General features: G+C 39.0%; 1 protein-coding gene across 4 annotated transcripts; it reads right to left on the bottom strand.

Annotated features, from left to right (window-relative positions):
- Positions 1-955: 955 nt before the first annotated feature.
- On the bottom strand, positions 956-25,964 carry atf7a (activating transcription factor 7a). 4 transcript variants are annotated; one of them, XM_041799406.1, is made up of 12 exons: positions 25,885-25,964; positions 19,580-19,651; positions 14,340-14,436; positions 13,136-13,248; positions 12,567-12,731; positions 12,161-12,309; positions 8,859-8,952; positions 8,642-8,761; positions 7,507-7,656; positions 7,085-7,273; positions 4,040-4,145; positions 956-3,867 (listed from the first exon to the last, which is right to left on the bottom strand). In XM_041799406.1, the coding sequence occupies exons 2-12, from the start codon at positions 19,625-19,627 to the stop codon at positions 3,635-3,637; spliced, it is 1,464 nt and encodes a 487-aa protein (XP_041655340.1). In that variant the 5' UTR covers positions 19,628-19,651; positions 25,885-25,964; the 3' UTR covers positions 956-3,634. The 4 variants fall into 4 exon arrangements, with proteins under 4 accessions (XP_041655340.1, XP_041655339.1, XP_041655341.1 ...); XM_041799405.1 differs by lacking the exon at positions 25,885-25,964 and having other exon boundaries at positions 19,580-19,678; XM_041799407.1 differs by lacking the exons at positions 19,580-19,651; positions 25,885-25,964 and adding an exon at positions 18,397-18,509.
- Between the last annotated feature and the right edge of the window lie 1,058 nt (positions 25,965-27,022).

Below are 27,022 nucleotides of genomic sequence, written 5' to 3'. Positions count from 1 at the left end.
CATCACCTGAGTGCAGTGAATGTGTCTCACATGACTGTATTATAATACAGTAGAGAATTTATACAATAGAGAATTTATGGCTAGACTTGAGAAGGGCTGTTCACGCCTGATCCCTGTGTAACCTGACAGAGCTTGAGCAGTTTTGCAAAGGAATAAAATTGCTGTGTCCAGATGTGCCAGCCTGATTGAGACCTATCCACAGACTCAGTGCTGGGATTGCAGCCAAAGGTGCCTCTACTGAATACTGACTTGAAGGTGTTGAATATTAATGCAGCCACTAATTTTACATTACATTGTAGAAATCTGTTTCACTTTGACATCAAAGAGTTTTTTTTTTTTGCAAAAAAAGCCAAACTGTATTGACCATGATTGATTTATAAAATCAATAAAAGGGTAAAACATCCAGGTGAATACTGTTTAAAGGCACTTTATCTTGGCCCCTACTTACTGATGCCCATTGACTGTTCTTCTTTAAGTTCTTAATTATCAATTGCACCATGTTTTCTTGGTGAAATACTTGCTGTTAAACTTTCTGTGTTCTCTCAGTATGTTACTTCAAAAGGCCTTTGTGGTATCCTGACTATAACTGCTGTAAAATATTTACTTCGTTTCAGCTGCTCTGCTGTTAAAGACTGCTTACAAAAGGTTACAACTATGTTTTGTTCACAAAACATACTTTTGTCTCTCGAGGAAAACACTTCAAAGAAAACTTAACAGCATAATTGTAGGTTACTGCCCATTTTTTGGCTTTCCAAAGGGACTTTAGTTCAGTACAAAAGCATTTAAAAGCAGGGCCAGTGACCTTTAACAGGGCCAGTGGCTTTAAATGCACAGTAAAAAACAAAGAATGTCTTAGAGTTACATAAAACTGTTGAGTTATGCTAATCATAAACAGTTCATAAGTGTAAAAACTTCTTTAAAGTAAGCCAGAAACAAAGAAAAACTGCAAAAAATGTTCATTAAGATGTAGTTTCTTTAATTAAAACTGCAGCACTGTAAGTGTTCATAGTATTCCACTTGGACATGCATGGAAAAGTAATATATTCGTATAGTACAGATATGTACAGTACAAGGACAATTTTAGAAATCATCATCAGTCCAACAATGGGAGTGTGAAAAACCATGAATACATTGTGTGCAACTTTCATTGTTGCATTTTTCATTAAATTCCTCTTCTCACAACAACTCCAGGTAACATTAATATGCCAAAGATAGTCATGACGATTATTAGTTGCCCAATTAAAAAATAAGTTAGACAAAGACAGTCAATACGACACGACCAAATTCAATCTGAAACAGGTGAAAGGGGATGTAGTCAATTTTTGAAGGACTAACATTTTTGTATTGAGAAAACGAGAAAAAAAGGAAATCTGTTTGTTAATTAGTTTCTATATTCTTCAGTACAATTAGACACAGTTGAACAGTGCTAAAAATAGCACACAAACACAAGAAATGACAGGAAAAGGTGCCAATGACATGAATTACATGACAGCTAAATATAGTTTGAATTTTCATTTCATATGAACAATCGTCTATAAAGGGACTGCTAGCCAAATATAGCGCTAGCTCTGAAGTACAACAAAATGCTGGGGGTTGCCATTTGGACTGTCGGACAAGAGGTTCAGTCAGAGTAAAGGTCATAAAGTCGCTGAGCAAATTCCCGTTCAGGTTTACAGTACAGATAAGAGAAATTCCATTAAAAAAAATCTGATATCTTTGAAAAGACCAAAAGACCAAAAGACAAGAGAACTGCAAAAAAAGAAAAGAAATACAAAGAGACAATACCTTTCATTGTTTTAGTGCATAAAACATGCCCTTGTGTGGACAGATATCTGTTTTTTTTAATATATCACATCTTTCAAATATATGATGGAATCAGACAAAGAAGGAAAATATACAGAAAACAAGGAAAGAAAATATTTTGTTTAGGTGTTTATGTAAAAATATAGTAATATCTTGTTAAAATATCTTGGTAGAGACAATCAGAAACAGTCACAAGACATCCTAACTTCTACCTCTCTTGTTGTTGGAAGATGTGTTTACTGTCTCTCACCACCAGATGACAGAGCAGTAATGTTTCAGTTTTCTGAACTGAAACTGAACTGAAGGAATCTGTCCTAAGTAAATTTAATTTGGTAATTACTTGATGAAATGGGTAAATTGTGTCAAACTCAGTATGTTCTTTGAGGATAATTGTTTTCCACATCTTTAAGTCTCTAAGTGGGGATAACCGAGGCACTAATGTGATCTTAAGGCAAACATATGAGACACTGTGTTATGTGTAACAAACAAGTGCAAGCAACAAGCAAGTATACCAACGATTGTGTCACTGTGACGTCTGAATCACAAATAAGAACTGTCGAGAAACGTACTTCCTTTCTCATAACAAGTGCCAGATGGTCTTTGGAGATTCAGAGAGGATTTTTTAGTCATTATGGCTTTGTTTAGGTTTGGTAGAGAGCAAAGAGACTGATCAGTTCATCGCACTTCCAACAAGCAGCAAGGATGTGCAACCATCCTGAGAAGTGTGAAAATAACAGTTACAGTAAGTCAAGAGCCCACATAGAGAAAACAGTCACCAGAAATAGTTTCATATAAAATGGAAAAGGCATCTGATATCAAACAAATAAACAGGAAAACTGTTTTAGATTGAAGTGAGGAGGATGGGACAGAGTAATTCCCTTCAGGTTAAAAAAAATCCTCAAACACACTAATTTTAAAATAACACACTGTCAATCTAGCATATTTGGTTCTGTGGACTAATGTTGGATTGGATGTGCCAATTAATAAAAAATATAGCTGCACATACTGTATCAACAACATAACACCCTATTAGAAAAAGTCACATGCTAACAATCCAGCTATTAACGTATGAGATCAGGAGTAGGCAAACTGCTATGTTCTGATGTACATTAGTATATACACACAGAGCCAATCACACACAGTTCATCTATGCTATCATAAAGGGGTTTGAATGAGGTAAGGTTCGGGGTCTGTGTTGAGATCACATCAGAAAAGGTGAATATCGAAGTCACTGATGTCTGGACGACGACTGCATCTTTGGAGCTGAGGATGAAGAGGGACAAAGGCTGTGATGGCGCATGTGTGATGGGGTTGTGGGTGGCTAAAAAAGTCAATGAATCAACAAGGCACTATTCCCTGCTGAAAACAGTGTGAAGCCATGTGTGTTTCTTGGTAGCTGATTTGATCAAGAGCGTCAAAAACTTTGCACGTGTGTACACATGGGAAGTTCATTGTGGCGTACACTTAGAGCGATGCAGTCCTACAGTCCAGAGAGGAGTCAAGAGATGAATGGGGAAGCACAAGAGGAGGGAAATGAGGATGTGAAGGTGGAGTCCAGCCCCTGTAGTCTATGGCAAAGTGAACAGGAAGCTCTTTTAAAAGTCTCGGTCCATTCCCAGAAGGCTGCTGCTGAGCTCCAGGCCACAGCATGATGGCTCTACAGGAGGGGCAGAGAGGGCAGAGAGAGCAGAGGAGCACAGCGAGCGGTGGGATATGTAATTTTGACTTCTAGATTGGGGAATTCAGGAGGGAGGAGTTTGGGGATCCGCTGCTCTTTTTTACCCCTGGGTGATGAGTGTGAGCCAATTCTGGGCCACGGTGGCATCGCTCATCATCTGGCAGCGGATTGAGATTGTGCAGCTATGATAACGTGAGCGGGTCCGCTCTCAGACCTCTGCTGCTGGCCCATTCCTGCCAGTACGGACATAGCCATGGCCTCAGCTGCTGCCCTTGAGCTCAAGCCATTTTGCCCTGTAGAGGGGCTGGGCCCCAAAGAGCTGTGCTGGATCACCAAGGCAGGGGATCCTGTGGGCTCTGAGGTGTCTTTCATGCTCTCCTCTGCAGCTATAAAAAAAAAGAAAATTTAAAGCTTAGCTAGCGACTATTATTAACTTAAATCCACTCCTTACAAGCCCTTTAGTAAAGCTAAGGATAATAATGTTATTTAGCCATTATATCAAGTTCCAGGCTTAAATAATGCTAAAAAAATGCAAGAAGTTTAAACATAAAGGCTCACCTAGGTAGGCAGTCTTTTTCTGTAGGGTGGTCACAGGACAGTCCTTGTGGGCCAGAAGCAGCTGTTTCAGATGGGCCACTTCGTTCCGCAACATGGACACTTCATTCTGAAGGAAACAGAAAAATACAAAACCATTTTTCAGATTTTCAATAATACTGTATATAGAAAGTTCTGATAACAAGAAGACTAAAAAGCTGTCCTAATTCATAGAGGAATATTTCACCTTTACCCTTTGCAACTGTGTTTCAAAGGTCAAAGGGGCATTCAAAATTGAGGGGTAGAGGTAAAAGTTGAAAAGTGGACAGAGCCTTGTTCCCTATTCACACTCCATATTCACACCCCAGCTAGAGCTCTGAGGTCTGCCAATTAGCTGCTCATGGGTTTGCCCAAAACAAGGCTAAAAACAAGAGGAGACCAAGCTTTTGCAGTAGCTGCCCCAAAACTGTGGAATAGCTTACCCTTTTATGTAAGATCTGCTCAAACTCTAGAACGTTTTAAATCATTGTTAAAAACTTCTTTATTCTCTATTCTTGTTGGCTTTTAATTCAGGATGAGTTTAGTTTACCCCAACAGATTTTAGATTTTACTGTGACGGTTACTATTACTGTTTAATGTTCTTTGTTTTATGTTTTGCTTTTATACTGTGAAGCACTTTGGTCAACCGCGGTTGTTTTAAATGTGCTATATAAAAAAAACTGAATTGAAAAAAATTCACACAGGATTAGCATTACCTAAGGGTCCCTGGTCATTTGTAATAATTGTGTGAAGTGACCATATCCAATATTACCTACCACATAAAATAAAGCTATTATTATGATTATATGTCAGCACACACATAAGTCCACAGGTAATTCTAATCCCATGCAAATTGTCATCTCTGAAATTCAGGTTGGTGATTTTGTTTTTTACAGTCTATGCAGCTTATTTTCTGATTTTAAAAATAATAGAGACAGTAAAGAAGAATGTTAAAGTTTAGACACATAGGTTGTAAAGAGTGCTTTTCTTTTAGTAGATTTATAAAAATGGCTTTCTTTTACATAACTTAATTATTTCATCTTTGCTGTCCAAATGTATGTGCGCACACTGCTGCTCTCTTCATACACACAGCGCTTCTGCTCTGCTTCCTACAGCTTCTCTTTGCAAGTGCCTAATCTTATCTTTAGTATCATTTAGCCTTACATTTAATGCATACGACAATTTACGACATCTGTCTTTCTCATACATCTACAGGGACGTTGCTCAATTTTCTCCCTCTTCCTCTGTATGATTAGCTGAAGATACGCACAGGTGAGATATTTCACTAGTTTATTAGTCATGGACAGCTTTCTACAGATCCAAAAAATGTTAAAATATATTTAGAGAGAGGGAAAAGAAAAACATAAGCGCATGTTGTCTAGTGAAAACTCTGGTCATCAGTATGTAAAGAACACATGCAGGACCATCACCAACAAAATGTGATGTGCACAACATTGCATTTTTTGTATGAATTTTAGAAATAAAAATTCACTGTGCATTTTCATTGTTGCAGCCAATAAATGAAATGGAAATGTTTTCCTCCATGAATGTCTGTAAATTCGAGTACATTACAGATTTCACTTATCCCATGTGGCGTCAGGGGTAAATTCATAAATTATCAGAGGTCCTGTGGGAAGTACTTTAGAGTACTTTAGAGTGCAACCACAAATCAGGGCTAAGTGTTTTCCTATGGGTTTATAATGTTTTCAACTGTGTAGTTACACATGTAAAAACTCAGACATTTTCAATGTTTTTGAGATGAACTGCATGTTGGAGAGCCCCCGACTTAGACTGTATCCAGCCAACTCACATAAAATATTTGTATACAGATGGGGTGAGTTGACAAGAGAAAATATTCAGGCAGGCAAACCGAGTTTTTGGCTTGTAACGTCACACTGTACGCTGGCTTCTCCTCTGTCTGATGTCAAGGTGTGATACATTATCACTTTTATTTCCAGGGTAATGGTGGGTGAAGCCTAATGTGCTGATGTAAATGTTGATCACTGGACTTTTACCATACGTACATATACACAGACAGTTGCTCTCCCACTATGAACAGAGACGCCTGAATGGACAACAGAGGTCACGTCAGCGGTTTTGGACAGGACAGTTGGTGGGAAAACTTAGAAAATAAGTGGTCATTGAAGCGGTAAAGCAAGAAATTCTTCATACGTGGAGGACATCGATGCTATCTGTGAGTAAGCTGATTCACCTCACAGTGAAGGACAGACTACTGTTGACATGGCGTACTCTTTAAAGCACATAATGCATTTCAATGGGTTCATGTGGACAAAGGTGTTTTTGAGAATGCAACGTGCATAGAAGGGAATATTTTGTACACGTTGGAGGAAAACCTCTTGTCCTACATGTGGACAAGACCTTAGTGTACATTATGAATTTCTTTCACTCTTTCTGTATCTTCTTTCCACTCACTTTATGACACTCTCATTAAGCCCAATTACATATGTAAAATTTAAGGCAAAAAATTTCATAATACAGTCTGGCTGTCAATCTTTCTGTCATCATATCCTGTCTGCTGAGACACCACTTGCCTCTGCTAAGAATGAAAACTTCCCTCTGTATGGGATTTGAGGGAATAAGCAACTCAGGAAAATATCAGGGGCAAACTGTCCTGATTTTCTTCTAGAAATTTTTAGAAGTGTACTTGTGAAAAAGGTTAATAAAAGTTCAACAGGGGGCAAACAACAGCCTGGTTTTAAGACAAGCACAGCCAGCAAAAGTGGTCATGTGGTGTAAAAAAACAACCCGAAACAATTATCAGAGATAATAACAGAGATGTGAAACAAGTTGTGATGAGTTTCTTGTTTAGGAATGCTGTCACCTCACCCATTTCTAAAATTACCTAAAAATCCATGAAACTGATTTTTTTTGTGTGGAAATCCCCTCACAAACTTTAACTTTCAGTTAAATCTGTCTGCTAGGCACAGTGAGAGTTAAAGTACATACACTAACACAGGCCTACCACAGGCCACATCTCATCCCTGGCCCACCCACTCCAAGCCCACTCACCGACAGTGAGACGTTGAGGCTGCTGAGCTCCTCGGCCTTCTTCTCTAGAGAACTGACCCACAGTTTGCGTTTCTGTCTGCAGCGCGATGCAGCAGCACGATTCCTCTCAAGGAAGCGCTGCCTTCGTTCATCTGGGTCATCATCTACCGTCCGCCGCCGCCGCCCACCTGTAGGCTGGGCTGGAGATACCTACAGGGAGAACAGGGGGAAAAGGGTGAGATGGAAGCAGACAGGCAAGGGAGGGGAGAGGAAGAAAGACGAGAGAGAAGAGGGAAGTTTGAGTCATGGTTGCATTATTTTAGTCAGAGCACAGTGTCAGTTTAATGTGACTGAGATATGCCAAATACTGAACAAGGTTTAGCTCTGTCACTTATGCTGCTTGCTTTTTACCAAGATCCTCAACTATGAAAGACACGATGTACCTGAGGTTGTGCAGGTGATGGAGCATCTGGGTGTTGGACAAGCAGCTGGCTCTGCTCTGCCCTTTGAGGGACTGTGGGGCTGCTGCCCATCGCCATGATGCCCAGATTCTGTCCTGATGGGCTCTGCTGGGAAAGGGCAGCCTTCAGACGCTACAGGAGAAAAGGGAACACACGTCAATATTAAGAAGACTGCTTGTAAGATGCATCATACAGTTTGGTTTCTTTAAGATTTAAACAGATCAGAAGCAGAAAAAAAGAGTTAACACTGAAGGTTTTGATTATGTGACCAAAGAAGTTCCAGGGAAAGGCTTTTCCTCACGATGCTCTAATTCTGCAAGGATCGTCGCCCATGCTGCCCTCAAAGTATAACACAAATACAGCTTGTTCCAGCAGCATCCCATTCATGTGACATCCTATCGCAACTCTTTTCACTCCTTCAGCTCTTGAGGCCATGCAGATTATGTAACAGTTAAATTTTCCTGGAATAATTTTAAAATGATGTTTCTTTGTGATATGATCCATTATGTAGCCTGGAGAATTCCAAAAATAACTGACTGTGGCAACAGGTCATTGGAACATTTAGGTCATTTTAACCAAAGCTGTCTAAAACAAGCTCATACTTAATTTAAAGGCCACATTTTATTTACTGTCATTTTTTTCTGCATGTTCAAATGAGCAAATGTTGCCATATTACTGTCTTCAAAATTACCACAATTATTCAAAAAATGTTCCGCTAAATTGGTGGAGCAGGCACCCATATAATGAGGCTGTAGACCTCAGCGCACTGGTTGTGGGATCAGTTCACAGTCTGTGCATGTTTGGTGCATGTCTTCCCCCCATAATTCCTGTCCTATCTTAATAAAGGCAAAAAATCCCAGAGAAAAAAATTTAAAAATGTTGTGGCCATGGCATGTACATTACTTTCTAATAATCCAGCAAGGCGTAGGCGAAGCTTTAATACATGCATAAAGCAGAGTTGTGCGATGTGGTGTAAGAGTTATATAAACTGGTATCTGCAATAAAAAAAGTCATATGATGAATAAAATAAGCCAGCACAGAGTGTTGCTGGAGGGTGAAGATGAAGACAAAAAGAAGAGATAACGAGACAAAAATAGAGAGCTAATCTTGTACTGACCATCTTGGCCTCCGAGTGGATGCTATAACCAGAGGGGGAGTTTGAGCCGCTGCTGCTTCCTCCCAGAGGAGGACCCGGGATCCCAGGAATGTTAGGTACCATGCACATGGGTCGGACAAGCTGGAGACAATAATGAAATTCACAAATATATATTTAATAAAAACTTCTTGGCCTATAAGTTGAATGACACCATTTTAAGTGCAGCGGTCATAATTACATTAATGACAGAAGGGATCTGTCCTGGACCTGGAAGCACAGGAACCGCCTGTCCAGAGGGAAGCATCATCATGGGGTAATGACTGGTCGGAGAGCTACACAGGAACGTAACGGAGGAGCAGAAGAAACATGGGATTAACTATTCTGATATAAATCACAATTTTTCACTTTAAAATTTATTGCAAATATCACCGGTTGAAAAAGATAATCTATCTCCACAATAATCTATCTCCATACATAATCTCCATTCCAAATACAGGCACAAATGCATTTATCAATAAAAAGTATCCTAAAAGTAAAAGTAAATAAAAAATATAAATTCAATGTTGAAAATATTATGAATTCTTAGATTTTTAAGAAACTAGATTACTTTTTTCCCCACAAAAACCCAGTGAAAATTCACCCTGCTCGTTTAGGCAAACTTGGTGCACCTGAGGTGGCTGCTCCCAGCTGAGAGCTGTTGGTAGACAGCAGGGCTGGAAGGCTATATAGGGAGCAGGCTGCTGCTCAGTTTGGGTTGGGTTTTGAATGTGTGAGGGTCAACACCATCAGTTGGCTCTCTCTATTTGTGTTTGAGTTTAAGGAAAAAGAGATAACTTTGTTTCAGGGCTTTTGGTTTTTGTGTGAGGGGGAAAATCAAAAATATTTTATTTCACTTACCCCTTATTGGAAAATGACTCCCACCTATCCATATTTTGGGTCAAATTTTTAGTTCTTCTATCGTTTCGATAGACTTAGTGGGTGGCAGTGAGGAGCAATAATCCCCTGCCACCTTTTCGAAACCCAAGACCCATTTTGTTTCGTTCATGCAGTTTTTGTTAGTTTCCCCACTGGCGACCTTTCTTATAAAATTTGTGTTTTCTTTTGGGGGAACATAACAAAAATACACAGAAAAATTGGCAGAATAAAGATTGATTAGAGCTCCTAATGAGCTGATGGACTGTTATATTGTGATGCATTCAAGCTCAGCTCAGTAAAATGACTACTAGGTGAATGAAAATAATGTAATGATGCGTTCAAATGTAACATCAGGACAATGAAAATTTAATTAATGTGAAACGTCAATAAAAGCAGCTGTGAGAACAAGAAATTTGATTGTTTTTTCAGCAATATGAAATAGACATAACAGACGGAATCATGACCTTTTTGACTTTTTAACACAAGCTCTAGTGAGCTTTTACCACTCTAGTTACAAATATAACATTGTTCTGTCTTTCCACCAAACAACAGAAAAGTATTTACAAGAGTACTGATAGGGACTCAGACTGATAAGGAGCTCTGGGTTGAAAATATGACTTGTATATCTGTTTTTACTTTGGTAGCTTTAGTACTTTTATGCCCTATGACGAATAAGAAAATTGGATATCGTCCTGTTTAAAGTAAATGATATCAATAAAGTTACGAAGTTAAGTATTTTTATAAACTTATCAACAAATTACCTTTTTCAATGCACATTTGAAAAAGGTCATTTAAATGATGCAGCAGTACTGCTGGAATAGTTTAACCAAATTAAAAAAATACTGTGATTATACTGATATTCTAGGTCACTAAAATCTTGATTTGACATTTTACTACTTTAGATATGTATTTTGCATATTATCCTTGATATAAATAAACAAATAAACTAAACCGAACAACATTTTTTGTAAACAGTAAACTTTAAAATGAGAAAAAAAAACTTTCACAATTTGTGCAACTACAAAGAATACCACTGAGCAAATTGGGAAAATGTCATTAAGTCTGGAAAATGTGTGAGGCATTCGCATGGGATAAGCAACGTCTGTATTGTACTCAAATTCATTGATATTTGAAGGAAACCCTGGAGGTGCTGCACGACAGAAGCAATAAAAACATACAGTGAATTTCTAATTCTAAATTCCACACAAAAAAATGCAACATAGTGGCCATCAGTGTTTGGCAGGAGGCATCACCTCCAAGTATTCTGTACATTCTGTGAACCAGAGTCTCCAACAGACAACATGAGCCAAATTTGCAGCAAGCTGTCTGTGATCACTGAACTAGTCAACAATCTCCCCTCGCTCTCCCATTTGCATAGAGGTCATATATGTCACCTGTAAGTATCAGCAGCTGATCAGATAGAGGAAGCGGAAAAGAAAGATGAGCGCCGTTACATCCCTCCTGTCACCGTATTAAACAATCAAGAAGTCTCATGGTAAATGTCAGTTTTTTAAATGTTTTTTCTGCTTTTGATTGGGCTGAACAATTTGGTAAAATAATCTAATTGCTCTTTTTCCCCCAATATTGCAATTCTGATTTCGTATTGTGTATTTTAAACACAAGTAAAAAAATCATTCAACATGAAGGACTTTGAAAAAAAAAGCTTTATGAACTGTCGTGTAGAAAGGAATTATTCTTATGTCATTCTCCTTTTTAATAAGAAAAACAGTTTGCAAATATAACAAAATATGACTTTTTGCTATCTAATCTAGAAAAAATGACACTTGAATGTTTGCATGATGTGTAGAGCATAACATCTCTGCGACAAAAACTGCTATTGAAGTGGAACTTTGAAGCACATTTCAGGTTAAAGAAATATTACACCTTCTGCGAGTTGAAAACTGCAGTAAGATGCTGTACACTTTAACCTAAATTTCAATTAATTGTCCAACCCTACTTCTGATGCTGCAGATGTTATTCTTCACTTTTTAATTAGCCCTCTCTCATACAGATCCACTGTTGTAGCCTAAACACTGAATGTTGAGCGACACATTTTCAAACATAAACTGTGTTATGCATGAAATGCTAAATTATTCTATTATAAGATCAGGCACAGGTAAAGAGAAACTGTAAGAAGCAGAGCAGAAGTGCTGTGTATTGGGACTGTAGAGTTTAAATCAATAAATTAAGTAAAACAAAGTCATTTGTTAACATAAGCTGAAATGACCTGAAAGAAAAGCACTATAATAACCTATTTGTTTCAAAGCTTTGTTTACAATGTCCTACACAATATTCCTGTGGACATTTACTGTTCTTCATAAAAAAATTAAAAAGCTGCATGTACCAAAAAACATAATTACCTGTCTAAAAAACAGACACTAATTTACATAGGATCACTTTTACCCATAGATCAATGTGTGTGCTGAAATATGGTAGCCAATTTACCCTGGAATTTGTACTCCGCAATTAAAGACATGGTCAGTTCACACTGGATTAACAACACAGACATCTCGCAATTATTACAAATTACCAGGTCCCTAGGTAATACTAATCCTGTGAGAAAGGGGCATGAGAGGAATTTTGAATGTAAAATCAGCTTTAAATAGGTCAGTATGATGTGCTCACCCCAGGGTTCGATTTGAAGGTGGTGCCTGTGTGATGACAGAGGTGGGTGAAGGCATGGTCGGCTGAAGGGCGTCAAAGCCCAGGTGTAGCGGGAGGGAACCTGGACGCACAATAGTCGGGGTCGGGGCAGAACTTCTGGGTGGTGTATCCTGAAAAAAAAAGGCAAGGTTAGCTTCAAGATGTGTTAAAAACTGTCAGTTATTCATAACGAAGTGACAATGCTTTCAAGATGCAAGTCATCACATCTCTGAGAGGGAGAGATAAGCTTATTCATGTCCTCTACTGGCAGTTACGTAACAGTGTCATAATGACAAACATGATGAGCCATACTCCTCATACATCATTTAAGGTAGCACGTTCTCCTCCTAGCACTGATACAGCCCCCCTCCTTCCGTTTCAGTCCTACCTTTCCTTTAACCAGAGGCTCTCTGCTGCTGTCTGACTTGGCTGAGATGGATTCAGGGCTGGCAGGTGGTGAGGAGTCCACCTCTACAGGAGCCTCCTCTTTCACCTTCACCTCTGATGGCGTCTGCAGGCTCATGTCCAGAGCCCCGGAGTTAGATACAGGGAGCTGAGGAGGACAGAAACAGTGAGAGAAAGAGTTCACACTACTTATCAAAAGTAATATTCTCATAGGCGACAGTACATTTAAAAAGGGAAGTGGGTAAAGGTGGTATTTAGAACACACGCCAAATAACCAAGATATCAGTGACACTATTTTTAATTTATTGCAACACACGGGGTAATTTTAATAAAATCTTCCTTGTTAGCTGCTGCAATACTTTGGTTGTTATAAAACAGATAGTAAAAGGAAAAGGCAGGAATTTCCAACTACATCAAAACTGAGACAGTAAAGAAGAAGTTACTGTTAATTAAATGGGAGTTTTTGCAAAACTTCCAATGCATCCTCAGTAAAATAAAAGTCATACATGGAGAAGAAGATTACCAACAAACTCAACTCAAAGCTGTCCTTACAGAGTTTTTTGCTCTCTTGTCATCCTCGTCTTGTTCAAAGGAACTGGCCAGCTCGTTGAACAGACCAACCTCCTCGCAGTTCTTTAGGAAGCGGGTGGGAGTAGGTGTCTGGTCTGGCAAAAAGAAATGAGCAGAAATAACCGTTCAAAATAACACTGTCACACTTATTTCTCACTTAAAATTAATATAGAATCTTATGTCATTAATGTGCATATGGGGCTGCTTTTCTTTGGATTGCACAAACAGTGCTGGACTGCACTGAGGCTGATGCATGCTAAACAGTCTTCAATTGAATGCAGGAAGAGGATATTTTATACAGAGGAAGAATCAATGAGTGCTTTAAACTGGGGTGGACCAGTACTGGTTTTTCAGGGCTGATACAGATACAGATTATTAGTAAAAGAGCGAGATAACTGATATTTGGAAGTAAAAAATAAGCGTTTAGGAAGTTTCTCTCCTTTAAATGTTAAATTGAAACCTTTTAAACAGTTCATGTACAGGTGCTTCTCAAAAAATTAGAATATCATGAAAAAGTTATTTTTTTGCTGTGATTTCATTCAAAAAGATGAACTTCTATAAATCACAGCAAAAAAATGAACCTTTTCATGATATTCCATTTTTTTAGATGCAACTTTATTTATAAACCTTTAGTGCAAGTGCTCCAATTTTTCACTTTTGTCAAAGTTGCAGGAATATGACAGTGAAAAAACACTGTGATACAAGTATAAGTCTTGCCTATGTAATCATGAAAAAATATACTTTATGTGACAAAGATAAAGTTGCATTTCCGAATAATGTACTGTACTACTGGATACCAGGGCAGGAAGCTACGCTAAACATTTAGAAACTCCTGCCTCCAAAGCTAAAAATAAACCACAGTTAATACATGTATCATTATCACTAAGGGACATTGAGGAAAAAAAAAAAAAAAAAAAAACATTTGGCATGCCAGGACGGAGGGGAAGAGGCAGAAAAGAGGCTGTACACTGCTAAGGCTAAGCTGAGGTTAAAAAGAAAACAATTTAGCTGCTTCAATGTTGATTTTCTATGAGTCATATGATGTTTAGCAAGAAAATGGTTGTGGGGACAATACTGTAGGAGCAGTAAAACAAGAGCAGGGATATAAAGATGAGCAGCAGAGCCAAAGTAGCACACATTTATCAATTTCTCTGTAAAATAAAACACTGATACAGATAATCAGTACCTGCAATAATGACTGAGTCAGTCCTGGCTGGTCCGAATTTCAGCGTCATCTCATGCTTGTGTTTGTGAACAGCCAAGTGGTCCTCATTTGTAAACCTCTGCAACAAAGGAGCAAGAGGAGAGAAAAGAACGTTACATGAAAAAGCCTACAGATAATTGTCTACTTGACCTAGTGACCCGAAGAAAAACTAACATAACACATATATCATATTGCTATAATCACAGACAGTTAACCAACCACAAAGAAAAGTGTGTCTAGGGTGTACAATTCCTCATGTCTTTAAAGCCATTTGTTGGCTCATCATAGCCACAGGACAACGGCTCAAATTTCCGAACAAACACTGAAGTTATCCAAAAAGAAAAACGGACACGAATGAATGAAAAGCACATAATTTAGGAGAATGAATAACAGTGTAGAAACCTCCAGATCTCTGGAGCAAAAAAGCTGACACATAAAAAAAAAAAAGATGTAGCAAAATGGAGAACATGGTTGCTAAACTCTGAACTCTAACAGACATTAATCCTTTGTAATTTGTGTTATTTCCTTGTCAGATTTACCCAGTGGAAGCTAAAGGAAGGTTTGGGGAAAATCAGACTTCAGAAGACAGAACCGCCTCGTCACAAACATGCCACCTCTTCTTTAGAGAAGTAACGTGGTGAATCAGTAAGAGACGGAGGAGGAATAATCTTGGCTCTGGCACAAGCCTATTCACCAGTAACTGGAGCCTATTTTTGGGGCTCTGCTTTGCAGTTGCAAGTTCCAATGTGAGAGAGCGAAGTGGAAACACAGTCAAGTGTCAGGGGGCTTATTTTTAGCGCCACCAGGCAGCATCACCAATACAACCGCATGTCTGATTTGTCTCTTTCCTCTGAACAAGCCTGCAGGCTCTTGTGTAGGAAACTATCTCCAACTAATCTCCCTGTATGAGATACGGGCGGCTAATGTTACCCCTCCCCACACAGTAAAGACTGCCTTTTATATAATGAGGGGGCTGCTGCCGTTGTTGTTGATGTCGTTAACTAAGTAAAAGGAAAACCCTGAGCAAAGCCAGGAGTCAATCATCCTTGTTCTATTATGGGCTTGATTCAGACTTTCCCGGTAGACAACTGGTGCTTGTAAAGGGCAACAGTTAAACAGCTTTTGGACATAAAAACTGGGAACATGAATACTGTTCTGAGTGCATAAGCAAATACCAGATATGATAGATAGAAAATCAGGAACATGCCTGAGCTTTATAGCATGTTAATGATAGCAATGCTCATAAAACTTTTAAGGAATGTGTCTCATTACTTTTAAATAACTAGACAAAACGTAGCACTGGAATAGAGCATTGATCAAGAACTAAAGCCTTGACAGTTTCTTTGGTATTTCATTTTTGATCAGATAACTTAAAACTTAATTTGGCCTATTTATACCACACTTTATCAATAATATTTTAACACTTTTTTCCGATTAGCAATGACTTCCAAATAATTGACGAGATGGCCTTATGATGGCTTTAAGCCAGTGATCATCAACTGGCAGCTTTCTGGGGACTGTTCCCATCCGACCCCCAAAAGATGACTAATGAGTGGAAACAAAAGAAGTTGTGGGTTTGAGGGTTTTTTCTGTCTTTAAATTCACACAGTTATTAAATAAACTACAGAACAAGCAAGAATGCAACAGTTTTATCAAGAATGACTGAATGTTTGATCCAGTTTTTACAGAAATCCACCTGTCAGCCATAATTAGTAAAGATGATGCATAATAAACACATAATTAGTCCACAATCAGTCCAGTCCTGATTACATCTACAATTTTCAGTGTCATCTTTCTACTTCAATGCAATTTTCCAGCACAAGAAAAACACCAGTGTCCTGTATGTATTTATTACTAGGGTTGGGTTTGGCCCCTGTTTTTCCTGAATCAATTCAATTCTGATTCACAGGGTACAGATTCATTTCAATTCATGTTTCATGTAGGGATGTTTCAGTCACAAAACCTATTTTACTTCAACATTACAGAGGATTTTGGAGAACAAAAGTTGAAAATAGCACAAAGAATGTTCCAACCAAGCACATTATTAATAATATCAAGGTTTGTGTTAAAAAATGCCCCCAAACTAGTTGTGCATACATTATATTTTATGTCCATGTGGCACAGCTTGCATATGCATATCCATCATACTGATAATGGCTCTATATATCCAAAATAACATGATTCGGTATAAGATTCAAACCTTGAATCTGAGTCTAAAGGCTTTTAGAGGAAAGTGCAGGTCAAGTTTCAAGTTGGATGAGCGACATAAAGAAACTGGTCGCACTAGGAGCCATTAGGAAACGGAGCAGACCCAAACTTGCCTGTTTATTACCCTTTTAAATGATGCCACATTTGTAAGGAACATGCATTTGTGGGATGAGCAGCAGAGCTGAGTATGTCGATTGCACCCATGAAAATTTTGCCAAATCTTCTCTGGCAATACCAAACAGCTGATTCTGCCATTGACTCTTGTTTGGTGTTTGGTGGATTGGATAATTGAAATTGGAAGACACATGACATATTAGCAATTTAACAATTCATTCATTTAACAAACAGGAGCCTCAGTAGAGTGTGGAAGAACCATACACAGCCACAACAGCCTGGCACCTCCTCCTCATGCTGGTCAACAGCCAGGTCACACACTGCTGTGTTAATGCATCCCATTCTTCCACCAGCATTTGTTCCAAGTCAGCCAACGTGGTTGTGTTGGTCACTCTGGCACGAACAGCACGCCCAAGCTGATCCCACAAGTGTTTAATGGGATTGAGGTAAGGACTGCTGGCAGGCCATTCCATCCTCTCCACTCCCAAATTCTGGAGGTAGTCTCTGATAAACCCCGCTCTGTGGGGGCCAGCGTCATCATCTTGGAGGATAGAGTTCGGTCCCAGACTGTGGAGATTTGGGATTGCCACTGGTTGCAGAATCTCATCTCGATATCTCTCTGCATTGAGATTGCCTCCAATGATGACAAGCCTCGATTTTCCAGTGAGGGAGATGCCGCCACACTGCCTCCATCAAAAGATGTTACTCTATTGGTGCAGCAATCAGCATAGCGTTCTCAGTGTCTTCTCCACACTATGACCCCATGATCCAACTGCCGTAGGCAGAATCTAGACTCATCACTGAACATAACATTCCTCCACATGTTCAGGTTCCAGTGACTGTGTTTCCAACACCAGCGCAAACAGGCCTGGCAGTGAAGGGCAGTCAGGCTAAGTGCAGTCTGTTCTGGATTTTCTGGGCAGGGGGCCATCGGCTATATCATCCTGCAAACCTTGACTGTGAATCTGTAGAAGACAGCCTTCGGTACCTAAGCGCTGACAGGGTAAGGAAACTGTCTTCTTGGGGTGTTGTCTTCTTGGGACGTCCACTTCGCGGCCTGTCTCTGACATCCCCCGTTAACCCACACACTCAGCTCTGCTGCTCATCCCACAAATGCATGTTCCTTACAAATGTGGCACCATTTAAAAAGGTAATAAACAGGCTTTCCAACGGAATAGGATGTATTGCCAAAAAGCATTGTTACAACAAAGAAATAATCTACCAAACACAAAGTTCCTTACTTTTTGTGCTTAGTATATATATAGAGATGGATCTCTGGATTATATGAATCCATATTGTAATCAAAAATTGAGAATTGATCTGTATCAGAGAATTGATTTTTTGAACCCAGTCCTATTTTTCTCTATTAAGACACATCATACTACCGTCAAACCAAATGATGGAAACCTTAGAAAAATGTAGTTAAATATTTGAACCACCCCCTCATAGGAGCCTGCTGGATAAGTGCTGCTGACTGATCTCACTGTTATTGCCTAAATGTTACCTATGTTTCAAGAAAAAAAAATACAAATACTAATACAATAAAATGTTGATTAGATTAAGATTTATTCTACTTTAGATCACTTGAAAGTCAGGCCCCCAAAGAATCTGTAAAGGCAAAATCTGTCCCATGTACAAATGTAGTTGATAGCCCACGCTTTAAGCTTTTCAATGTTTGTTTTAAGCCTGGAACTCTAATTTCATGGTTCAGTCTCACTTCTGTCATCAAGTCAATCCTAGCAGCAGTGCCCAGCTGTTTTCAGCATGAAGAGTTTGCGATGAATCCTCTGCCTGAGCATCCTCCGTCCAGCACCAAACTACAGACACACAAACTGTGAGTAACGCTTGCTTGTGAATAAAGTGAAGTATTTTTTTGCTAGCAAAGGCAGATATTTCACTCAACTGGTGGCCAGATGGAGCTGAAAGACTGTAAATATCAGCCTAACAGACAACTGAATTACTTATATATTAACAAATGAAATATGCAGAGCATTTACATCACAAACATGTGAAAGAAGAAAATAAAATATTAAGTTGTTATCCTGAAGTTTCCATACTGTTCTGAAGAGAACAGCCAAACAAATCATAATGTATTTATCTGAAACGTGCATGTCTTATTTTCTGACATGCCTGTTTTTTTAATCGCCAATCCCATATGCAACACATCCCCTCTGATGAGAGAATGAAACACAGGCTTATGAATCACAAATGTTACTTAACCACATAAACACTTTCTTCCTCCAGACCTCAGAGGAGATAATCCATAAACAGCTCTGAGGATATCACACACAGCTGAGCACCTAATCAGACAAATAATTGAACATAACATCAGACATGACATTTCCTGTGCTGAATAGTCATGAGTCTAACAACACACTTCTTTTAATTTGCTGTGATATGAGGCCAAGCCCCGACAATTCACCACGCTGCTGGTATGTGAGCGCTCTATTGGCGCTCAGCTGAGTCACTGCCGCGGCTCTAACCTGTGTCTGCAGGCTCTGGAAGTCAACAGTGACAGGTTGAAACAATGACTGTGCTCTGATTACTCACTGGAGCTTCCAATGAGTCACAGCTAAAGGAGACAGCATTGTCTCAAGAGACAGCATGCTAGAAGAACGCTATCTGGATTCAACATAAATATATCTGAATTTGATTGTCAGGGAATGTTATAAAAATTACAGCCTGTTAGCTTTCTCTTGCAATGATTTCAGTGTGTAGATAAAGTTTAATTCCACTCAAATAAGTGCTTTTTAAAGTTTGACACATTTGTTTGTTTTGTTTTTTATTCATTTTCCATTTGAAGATAAGAAGAAGCTACAGATAACTGAATAGAAACTTTCAAAAGAGCAAAAACACCCTATTGCACATATGCATACAGAAACCAGAAAAAGAAAACTTACCTGTCCACAGCCAGGAGCGTTGCACACAAAAGGTCGGTCGTCCCCCATTTTTGCAAAAAGCTTGCAATGTAACTGTGGGAGAGGAGAAGAGGAGAACATTGCAGCAGCTTGTCTTGATTTATGAAAAAGGAAAATCCTGAAAACAACAAACCAGGGATGCTGTGGCTTGTAGTCTTCAGTCTGAGCAGGAAGCCGAACGCTATTCAAAAATAACCCTGGCAAGGAGGAAAACATGCACAGAGGCAGCGAGACGAAGTTTCCCTGGTGATACTTCCTTCACACAGGGGGGATTCTGGCCGGCCAATGAGGAGCCGCTTTCCATGAGAGAGCGACGGCTACCGTTTACACAAAGACATCTCCCTCTCCTTCTGTCTCATTTTCCCTCGGTCCCAATCCCTCCTTCTCTCGTTACCACCCCCTCTTCTCACCTCTTGAGCACCTCCCAACCCTTCACCTTCACCACTTCTCTGATTCTGCTGTTTCTCTCAGTGTATCAACAGTATTTATCTATCACTAACAACTTTTAAAGCCCCTCACTTTTACTCAAAACAGGAATATCAACAATGTATCATTGTTTTTGTATGTCTAGCAAAATACAACATCTAAACTACTATGTTAAATACATTGCTACAATTATGGTTGCCAACATTTTGGGTCTTTTAGGTTCATTTTCAATACTATGCAATTTAAAACAAATCTTCATTATTTAAATGATAAATATTTTTAAATAACCAACCAAAGTCAACCAAAAATGTGCCCTGATTAAAAGCAGGAGAATACTGTTGAAATTGCAAAAGATACACCAGAAATGTTTTTGAAAGCAATCACTGCAAGTGTATTTGTGCATTTTAGACAATGTGCAAGTATTTGCCTGCATTTTTCATTATTTAAAACAAGAAATTACCCAGTAGAAGGAGCCTGAGGCTTCTAGTTTTGTTGCCATGGTATTGAAACAGATACAGATATTGTTCGATGTTTAAAAGTACCATAAAAGGTTAAAATCTGGTGTTAAGAAAACCCTTGTTCCTATAAAAAAGCTGAAAATGTTCAATTTGATTCTCAGAACATTTCGTTATTTGCTGATATCAAAGGCTGCCACGATACGATTTCGAGCCGATTTGATTTAGGGGCCTGGGATCGATATCAGACAATATTGTGAACCCATTTATCACAATCAGTTATGTTTTTAGCTCTGTTTGAGTTGTTGTTTAGCTTTTGAAGGAAAACGTTAGTCAGAGTTGAGCTTGGCGTGGTATCTTCAGGCATGCTAATGTTAGCACGGGGATCAATACTGCATTTCTTTCTCAGGTGAGCAGCCAAATTTGTTGTGTTTCCTGCATACTTTATCTTGCCACGGCATTGTTTGCATATCGCATGTGCTCTGTCTTCTGATTCATCTTTTCTCCGGAATCTGAAATACTTCCATACTGCTAATTCATTCCTGAGAAGGTTTTTGTTTTTGTTATCTCTCTCTCGGCTGCTAGCCATTACCTGCTACCCGTGCTAGTGGTGTTGTGACTCTTGGCTGGGCGGAAACTGTCATAACCAAGCAAACGGGGGACTTTCAAAATAATAGCGTATGGTAAAAATGGCAATGGATATCGATGTTTATACTTTCAATCGATTTGACGGAATCATTGCTCAAATAATCGATATATCAATCCAGATCGATAAATCGTTACACCCCTACTCACTTCATGATATATTTTTGAGCTTTTACACCTTTATATTAGAGAAGAGGATGGTGGATTGTGTCAAAACAGGGTGGAGTGGGTGAGGGACATGCAGGAAAGGAGTCACAGGCTGGACTTGAACCCAGGCAGCCCGCATACTTGGGTACAACCCAGCCGCTAGACCATCTGCGCCCCCACTGACTCACTTCTGATATGTTTCTTCTGATTATTACAGTATTATCTGTTTTAAGTTACCATTTACTGCTGAATTATATCTATGACTTGAGATTACTGTTGGATGTGGAAATTTCCATTGGAATAACTATATTACAGAAGATCATTTTCATATTTTTAAAGTATAATAAGATTTTATTTCATAGCCCAAGGCATATTAAAAAGGATTTAATAAGTTTACACACAAATTTGAAAGTACTTTAAAGCTGCACAAAAACAAGCCCCAAAACAGAATCTACCGCCCTCTTTTCCTGGTGTTGGTATTTTTAAGATCCAGATCCTCTTGTTTGGTATCTCCTCCTGCTTCCAAAATGACACAAACTAAAGCTTCATTTTAAGACTCACAGCTTCTATCAGCTGTCTCCAAATCCCAAACTTCACCCATCCTACTAATCCAGCACAGTTCTGCTCAGCTGAATATCATTCTATGTGAAGACAACCCATCAAGAGCAGAAAAATAAAGTTCTCAAGGATCAAAATCATAGAACTGGAGGGATGGCAGCGAACGAGGGACATTAATGATTTAGCACTCTCAACTGACTAAAGTGACGTCTGGTAGTTATTACACAACGCCACAGCACAGAAACTAACAACATGCATCTAGGGCCTTGCTGTGTTTACAAGTAAGATCCTTTCATAAGAAATGCCACTGAGTTCTGCAATGCTTATACTGAAAGGCAGTCTTGAGCAGAGAAGGCATCAGACCTTCATTATTTAACACTGGCTCTTCAAACAGTATGCAGTGATGTCCTTTTTGATGTTGTCTTAAGCTTGTGATTATATTAGGATGATTGCATTGAAGTCTCTGTGTTCTAAGCCTAATATGTAAAACATATGCACCTGAAGCATAAGCTACAACATGTTGAGTGTAGCAGTATTGTACTGTTTTGTTGCATGTACAACATGGTTTGAGCATGTAGCCTGACATTATTGAGTGGGACAGATTATTCATTATGTTGGCCAGGAATAAATGTTTGAAAGCGTTCCCAATGTTGAACTCAGTATTTTTTCCTCCTTCCTCCCTCTGCTGAAGACAGCTACCTCTGAGCCAACACATGATTACTGAAGCCTTGCGGTGGAATACAACGCTCTCCCATGACGCTGGGCTTGTAACAGGCCTAACTGTTGTGTCTCAGCTCCAATTCTTCATAAGGAAAAGGGGGTTCCTATCGTGTAAGCTAGCAAAAACTCTGTCCCTCTCTCTGTAAGTCAAAAAGGCTGATGAAGTGGACCTCCCATGCTCTGGAGAAAGGCAACAAGTTGGTGCCAGGACCCTCACAAAGTGCTTCCAATCCTCTGAGTGTATTTGGGAAGAGATGTGTCTGCAAACGAGAAGCTCGGTCTAACTCGTTATACCGAGGGTGTGGACAGCGTGGGGAATAGACACATCTGGCGTGAAGAGTGGGAACAGATTTCAGAGTTTACATCTTAGTAAAGACATGCTAGACATTAACTTGGCTGGATGGCACCATGTGTGATTTCCGCCCTAACTTTCAGATGACAGGAGCGGAAAATATCATTTGTTTTCATAGCTGCACAAACAGAAATCTAAACCTAATTGAAATGCATGTTTTATCTACTTTTCTGCAGCATATACTGCTAGCTTTGTAATCTGACGGAGTCTCAAAAGGCATCATTAAACTCTGCAGCGCTGTGAGTATTTTTCTGCTACACTAACATATCCTGAAAAAACAGGCACTGTTTAATTTTTACTTTCATGTATCTCACTTACATAAATGTAATAATGACTTAGCAGTTTGATACTGTACGTTGTAAAATGCTTTACTAGTGTACACAATAAATCAGTCTTGTTACATTAGTGCCGATACACATCTCTGATATTAATTACAAACATGGATATCAAGTCCGCCTATTTTTGCCTGCTTTCATCCAAGGTGACATAGAAGTACTCAAATTGCCCTAATTCCTGTCCTGTCTCATTGAGTGGCTGCCAAAGTCCCACCGTTAACTTGGATTTCTCAGACTCAGCAGGTGTAGGGGAACAAGTCCCAGCTATAATCAGCCACAGCCATACAGTGTTTGATGCAGCCTGCTAGGAAACTGACTAAACAAACTGTATTAATAGCTCACACTGCAGCCATGACTCTGGAATCTGAGGCTTGAATTGCCAGAGGGTAGGGGAGACCCCGCAGAAAGAAAAAAGGAAAGGAAGGGGAGGGAAAGTGTGGTAAATAGTGAAAGAGAAAAAAGCTGTTAGTGACTGGTTAATTAAGAGATCATAATAGCTGAATTACAAAGGTGGGGTTATTCAGACTTTATATTTTAAAGACAGACTTTTAAGCAACAGCTTGGAGTATGCCACAGCCAATAAATGTTTGCGTAAGCAAAGTAAATCTGAGATTTGCTCAATGGAACAAGTGAAATTCTATATCTGTGTATGTACAACTGACCGAGCCTTTAAGCTTAAACCACAAAGATAATGCAATACAGGATGAACTTATGAATGATACTTTACTTAAATCAAATCAGAAACAATGCTGATTCTTCTCTTTATATGCACTTTCTCTGAGGTTTGGTGGTGTTACAATATTTAACAGAAAAATATCATGTCATTTGAAGTTCTAGGTGTTGTCAAAGGTTGAGCATTCACTAGCTTCTTGGGCTGACATCATGTTTGTTATTTAATTAATTCATATTGCTTCTTCTATAACATTTTAAATCTGAACGAACCCAAAAAAATTAATGGATATACTTTACTGTTATATAATTTTAAAGCAATGGTTCTCAACTGCTCTAGCTTAAGGATCCAATGCTACCCTTTATTGATAAATTGCAACCCAAATTTCTTCAATTTTTAATCATAACCAAACGTTTAAATCACATTTGGGCCAGTTTAGACATGCAATGGAACTTAAACTGTGGCAGAAGAAAGAGATGGAGACATATACTTCAAAATAAAAGCACATCATAAGCTTTTTAAAACAATCTACATATTCTTCCACACATCTGAGACCCAGTAAAAATGGCTTTGCAACCCACTTGTGGGTCCCAACCCACCAGTTGAGAACTAGTGTCTTTAAGTTATTCTCAACATCACTACCTGTTTCAGCCCATTAGCAACAAAAACAGCCTTTTTTAAAGTAAGCCAATATTGTGTAAAATCTTCAGGTGAGCTATTTTGCCCAGACACCTTCAGTTAAAAATATAACTTAAATTCTTTTGTATGTTTTAGTATACTTACATTTGTACTAATGGAAGTACAGAAAATTCTGATAACATTAAAGCCTAATGCATAAATTTACAATACACATGTCTTGCACATATATCCTAAATATGACTTTTGCTTGCCATGTTTGTAATGTGTTGTTTTACTATGCAAATACAATTATTGTGCATAAAATGTGGAAGCAATATATTAACTCAGAGTGGGTCAAGAGTGTGGTTGGACGAATCAGGGTGCAGTTTTCTTTGGTGTAACTCTATGTGATGGAATGAGGTATATCTCTGCCAAAAACATGACCTACATTCCTAATGAAGGTGTTGACATGCATGGGGATGCGGATCCTGGGGCGCTGAGCAGCTCATATAGCAATACTATGGATATCACTATTACTTTTAAGCTTCTTTTCAGAGTTTTCCTGCAGACCAAGATTATCATTTCTTTTTATTCTGCCGCCAAAACACAGAGATAAATATTCTTCGCTGAGCTAGCAGTATTCATAAGAGCTCATGACAAAATGAAGAGCACAAGTCCTGCAAACTGTCGTTCCTTCTTTTAGACAACGCTGACTGGCTTGAAAAAGTTAGTCTTTTTCAAGGCTTCAATACCGTCTGGCGACGTTCACGCATACATAGCCCTGCCTTTTACCGTAACAAGACCGCCTTTTCTTTTCAGCTATTGGCCATGAGCAAGTCAGTCAACACCATCTTGCTGAGTACACAGCTCTAGACCCTGTCAATAACATGGACCACTCGATTCTTATTGGCTAAAACCCCGAAATCAACTTTTTGTATCCACGAAAAACTAATGGCTAGCTAGTGTTGCTAACGTTAACAACGGGCCGAACTTAGACTCAAAATTAGTAATAACAGCGCTACAACCGTTTTCTGTGGTGACAAGAAACACAGAGACACATCAAATCAATTATATTCGCTGTGAAACTGTGTTTTCAACGTCATTGGGGGCAGTCAAAATCACAAAAGCTGATAGAAGCTAACAGTTAGTTGGTTAGCGGACTGACACTTGAGTGCAAAGCGAGACTGTGGGTCCGAATGAAACGTTGTAGCTGCCACAACAGTTTTGACAAATTCACAGACGTGTAGTCACAACACCCGAAAACACTCAAAACTGAAGCGCTCAGTTGCACTTTATAACAGTTCGTGTATCTAAAATATCTGTTATGAATTTAAAGGGTAATAAAGTGTTTACAAACTCACCCTTGCGCCCCTCTCTGTGGCTCCCCTCTCCTCTCCTCTCTTGGAATTTGACACTCCCCTTGACGTCGAAATATCGCGAGAGTTCATATCAGCCCTCGTAGACAGACGTTTGGAGGAGCTTCCGATTATTCAAAGGAGAGAATGTCCTCTAGACTACGATACTGTCATTTTAATAACACATTTATTTGTTTTTGATAATTGAGTTGTAAACCATGGCTTTAAAAAGACAAACAGGCAACTGTGTTAACAGTCATCATCTACACTGTGCTTTCAAATACACCAACTGTTCCCTTAGTTTGTGGTAGACCTTAACATCACCTCTTCAATTTAAAACATATAACCCTTAACACAATCAAGTCACTGTGGCTGCTTATAGCCATGTAAAATGTGATACAGTAAAAATGAAAAGCTTTATTTTTTAACCTGACATGGATAAATATGGGTGAAATAATTTAAATTAACTCAAATTAACCCACAGACACTGATGAATACTGATACAGTGCTACATTTTTATTTCTGTTGCAATTTTTTCTTGAGCTGTTGTACAGTTAAAACATAGGCATTGATAATTCATTCACAAAAGGGAAAAAGCATCAAGTCACACTTTTATGAGCTTAATTAAGAGGGTATGGTGCCATCAGCTGATGCAACGACAGATTCAGTGATTCTAGCTAACTAGAACTACAGCCTGGCAATTATGTGCATCTGCAAGGTAAACAACAGCTGGACAGGGACAGTTCAGTGGCTCGTGGAGAAGAAGGGCTGAAGTAGTTTCTGTGATAGAGAGGTGGTAGAGACCTCATGCACAAGGGATGAACATGAAACCCAAGGACCTTGACTTTTGACCTTAAAATGTAATCTTAGACTGAGTGGGCATTAGTGAATGTTTGAAAGAAAATCCCTAAAAGCATTTTTTATTGTGTTCACAAACAAGGGATGAACATGAAGCCCAATGACCCTGACCTTTGATTCACGACCTTCAAAATGTAAATAGTCAAAGCTGTCCATAAGGGGGGATAAAAGGTGGAGCTTTTTGGGGCCAAGCCAAACTGGGGGCCCATGGAGACCATGATTAATTGCAATGCCAAGCTGTGATAATTCTTCATCTGACTAATGGCAACTCCAATCAAAACAACAA

Source organism: Cheilinus undulatus, linkage group 11, assembly GCF_018320785.1.
Source record: "Cheilinus undulatus linkage group 11, ASM1832078v1, whole genome shotgun sequence".
Classification (NCBI taxonomy): Eukaryota; Metazoa; Chordata; class Actinopteri; order Labriformes; family Labridae; genus Cheilinus; species Cheilinus undulatus.
The sequence above is the reverse complement of the archived record's forward strand: the minus strand, read 5'-3'. Positions and strand labels throughout refer to the sequence as shown.

Excerpts from the sequence above, each read along its gene's own strand:
- atf7a (XM_041799405.1), bottom strand. The coding sequence starts at position 19,678 with ATGTTCTCCTCTTCTCCTCTCCCACAGTTACATTGCAAGCTTTTTGCA. Across the intron at positions 14,437-19,579 it reads ACGCTCCTGGCTGTGGACAG|AGGTTTACAAATGAGGACCA; the intron begins GTAAGTTTTCTT and ends CCTTTGTTGCAG. Across the intron at positions 7,274-7,506 it reads CATCACCTGCACAACCTCAG|GTATCTCCAGCCCAGCCTAC; the intron begins GTACATCGTGTC and ends TTCTCCCTGTAG.